We start from the raw sequence: 3,668 nt of genomic DNA, 5'->3' as shown, positions 1-3,668 counted from the left end.
TTCTTGTGTGTTTTTTTCGTGTTTTTTGTTTTCCATATTTTTTTTTCAGGTTTTCGTGTTTTCCACATCTTTTCACGTTTTTTTAACGTTTTCGTGTTTTCAACATTTCTATTCCATTTTTTTTTTGCTATTCTATTCATTTGGTGCTAATTTGTGCTTAATATATGTGGATATTTTTTTTTATGTTTTATATATAGAATTGAAAATAAAAAATACAGAAAATCTATATTTAGTGGTTGGAAAATATTTCCAGTGTTGTAACCAAACACCGAAAAATATTTTCCAGTGTTGTTACCAAACACAGAAAAATATTTTATTTTTCTGTATAATATTTTTCCTGCATAAAATTTTCTAGAACATAATATTTTCCCCCAAACAATTAAAAAAAATGACCAATTTTCTTCTTCTTTATTTTAAATTTTTGGTCAAATTTGAAAATATCACTGTGGTTCCACCAGTCAAACCAAATACAGAAAAATATTTTATTTTTCTACATAATATTTTTCCTGCATAAAATTTTTCAGAACACAATATTTTTCCCCAAACAATTAAAAAAAATAACCAATTTGCTTCTTCTTTATTTTAAATTTTTGGTCAAATTTGAAAATATCACTGTGGTTCCACCCGTCAAATAAGGAAAGTAATTAACAATTGGATAGTTGCTATATTCGTCATGATATATGACTAATGTCTAATGCACATGAAAATATTCAAACTTAATTATCACTTATTATATATTAATTAAACTTCTGAATACCTATAGTTGAAATTTAATTTTAAATTCCACAAATTAAATAATTATTTATTGATTAATTAAACATATCTATTTTATAATTCATGATTGAAATGGATTGGAATTTGACCTTGACATTCATAAAAAATTAATATAATTGTGACTTTGTTATTTACGCCACCTAACCAAATAAAAAAATTAAAAGCGTTGAAAAAATTGATAACTTTTGATTATTTATTATATATAAATATATTAATGCAATGAATGCAATAGTACTTCAAATTTGAAACCCATTGATCCAGAAATTGTAGCAATGGAAGTTCCTCAAGTTGTTTACATGAATGGAGGGGATGGAGAAATCAGCTACCACCAGAACTCAACTCATCAAGTTATATATCTTTTCTTTAATTAACATCATAATATAATATTTTTTCATTTTTTTTTGCTAATGATTAATTAAAGTTTTTTTTTTTCTAATTGATTATTGTTTGATGTAGAAACGTGCGATTTTAAAAGGCAAGACAATATTAGAAGAAAGTATAACACAAGTATGTGAAAAAAGCTCGGCAGAATGTCTAAAAGTTGTGGATATGGGATGCTCTTCAGGACCTAATACACTGTTGCCAATGTGGGAAATGATTGAATCAATCGATTCAACTTGTGCTAGATTGAAGAAGACACCACCAATCTTGCAGCTTTTCTTGAATGATCTTCCGGGGACTGATTTCAACTCAATTTTTACTTCTTTGGTGCCTAGTTTTCATGAGAAATTGGAAAAGAAGAAGAGTAGAAAGTCTGATACATGTTTAATAGCGGCTATGCCTGGTAGTTTCTATGGAAGGCTGTTCCCGAACAATTCTATTCACTTTGCTCATACTTCTTCTGCTCTCCACTGGCGTTCTCAGGTTTTTTAAATATATATAGCATTTTCAATCCTTTCTAATAACATAATTCAACTTGCTATGTGTTGAAGTTACTTTTAGATTCCAACTCTCAGTTACTTTGTCTAATGGAGTCTCATAGTATGTTAAGGAAATATTTGAATCAAAAGCTTAAGGGTCGCTTATTGCTTAAACTTTTCACCCGGCACCGTTACCTTAGGACAGGTCATTATAGGCATCCCGAAACCAACACATGGTATCTGCAAAGTGATATCAATTGCAATAGTCTAATCCAATACTATATAGGACTATAATTGAGCCGAGCTTTGGCCTGTTCATGCTGAGCTTGTCAATTTTTTAACGAGCTCGAGCTCAATATCTTGTTTGCGAGCTTGTTCATCAGTTTTACTCGCGGGCAGCTTGTTAGTTCTGACAACTCATTAACTATATATATGTTTATAAATTGTGTTTATTGAAATTTCTTTAATATAAAACTACATAATTTTGAAACCTACGATATACTATTATTAAGAAAATAATCGAACCAAGTTTCCTCACTAGTGTGTTTATGAACATTATAATCGAGCATGTTCATGAACCTATAGTCGAGCATACTCGCGAGTTTCCAAACCGAGTTTCACCGTGCTCAAACTAGGCTAGTTTATAAATCGAGCGAATGCCGAACCTTTCATGAGCTGTTCGCCTCATTTAGAGTCCTGATACCATATATATATTGTCAGCTTTCGCCTCCATTCTTTAAGTTTGAAAGTTTTAAAACGTCTTTACATGTATTAAAAAAAACACTCAATAACTCTCTCTACATTTTTTATGTGAAAATTAGTTCGTTCGTTCCTCATCTCCATTCTTTAGAGCTGTTTCTTGCTGGTCCAGGCGCCGTTCCCTTAGGACCGGATCCGGATTGTTGATATATCCTAGATTGAGGAACTAATAAGATCAGTTGTTGATTTATTTTACTCTGTCAATTGACTAAGCTGTTCTTTTGAGTAATTAGTAAACCATGCATGTGGCTGATGGATTTATATCAGGTACCTGAAGGGCTTGTGAATGAAAATGGGATTGCATTGAACAAAGGTAACATATGTGCAGCAACAACAAGTCCAGAAATAGTTCATGAGTTATATTTGGATCAATTCAGAAAAGATTTCACAATATTTCTCAAGTCACGATCACAAGAATTGATTAGCACAGGTGGTATGCTGCTTAGCTTCCATGTCCAACATGCTAAATATCCTCACTGTAATATGGCCATTTGGGAGTTATTTGCAGCAACCTTTCAGGATATGGTTAATGAGGGGATAATTACACAGTTTATGTTGGATTCATATAACATTCCACTATATGCTCCTCCTTTGGAAGAAGTGAAGAAAGTAATAGAAAAAGAGGGGTCGTTTAGTATCAAAGGAGAAGAAGAATTCGAGCTGGATTGGGGTATTATTTTCGAGGAAGGAAACAAAGATAAGATTGATAAAGGAAAGCACATAGCAAATAATGCTAGAGCTACTGCAGAGTCAATGCTGGCAAGTCACTTTGGAGATGTGATACTTGATGATGTTTTCAATAGACTGTCAATCAAGGCTGCTGCTTACTTTGAAAAGGGTGTGTGTTTTAATAACTGTTTGGTCATTTCCTTGACAAAGAAATGAACAACAATAAAAATTGTATGCTGAAAATGATACCTTGTGTGTCTAAGAGAGAGGATATTTACATTGCTTTGCATTGAATAAAGATTTTGTATGATATTGTAAAACCAATAAGAATGTATCTTTGTTAGGAATCTTAGCTGCTGCAATAAAATGTAATGCATAATAGAGTGAAATATGTTAAAAATAAACTTAATTTTGATCAAAATAAAATAAAACAAAAAATTAATCAAAAATAAAATAAAACAAAGAGATATGAAAAGAATAATTAATTGGCTATTCAAAGTCAATGTATGAGTGAATAATATTATTGGTGTAATTGTCAAAGTCATTGTATGAGTTTTTGTACGAGTTTCTTTTTTTTTTTGGGTATTTGTACAAGGTATGGACATT

The 3,668-nt window shown here is 31.0% G+C and overlaps 1 protein-coding gene across 1 annotated transcript; it reads left to right on the top strand.

Moving 5' to 3' along the window:
• Nucleotides 1–991: 991 nt before the first annotated feature.
• On the top strand, nucleotides 992–3,409 carry LOC136223578 (probable caffeine synthase MTL2). Its single transcript, XM_066011664.1, has 3 exons — nucleotides 992–1,121; nucleotides 1,231–1,638; nucleotides 2,661–3,409. Exons 1-3 carry the CDS (start codon nucleotides 1,047–1,049, stop codon nucleotides 3,276–3,278), a joined length of 1,101 nt encoding a protein of 366 aa, XP_065867736.1. The 5' UTR covers nucleotides 992–1,046; the 3' UTR covers nucleotides 3,279–3,409.
• Nucleotides 3,410–3,668: the final 259 nt, after the last annotated feature.

This window comes from Euphorbia lathyris, chromosome 3 (genome assembly GCF_963576675.1).
Source record: "Euphorbia lathyris chromosome 3, ddEupLath1.1, whole genome shotgun sequence".
NCBI classification, from domain to species: Eukaryota; Viridiplantae; Streptophyta; class Magnoliopsida; order Malpighiales; family Euphorbiaceae; genus Euphorbia; species Euphorbia lathyris.
This window is presented reverse-complemented; position numbering and strand designations above follow the sequence as displayed.

Coding starts and splice junctions, on each gene's coding strand:
- LOC136223578 (XM_066011664.1), top strand. CDS start 1,047: ATGGAAGTTCCTCAAGTTGTTTACATGAATGGAGGGGATGGAGAAATC. Junction 1,122..1,230: donor ACCAGAACTCAACTCATCAA/GTTATATATCTT, acceptor TGTTTGATGTAG/AAACGTGCGATTTTAAAAGG. Junction 1,639..2,660: donor CTCTCCACTGGCGTTCTCAG/GTTTTTTAAATA, acceptor GATTTATATCAG/GTACCTGAAGGGCTTGTGAA.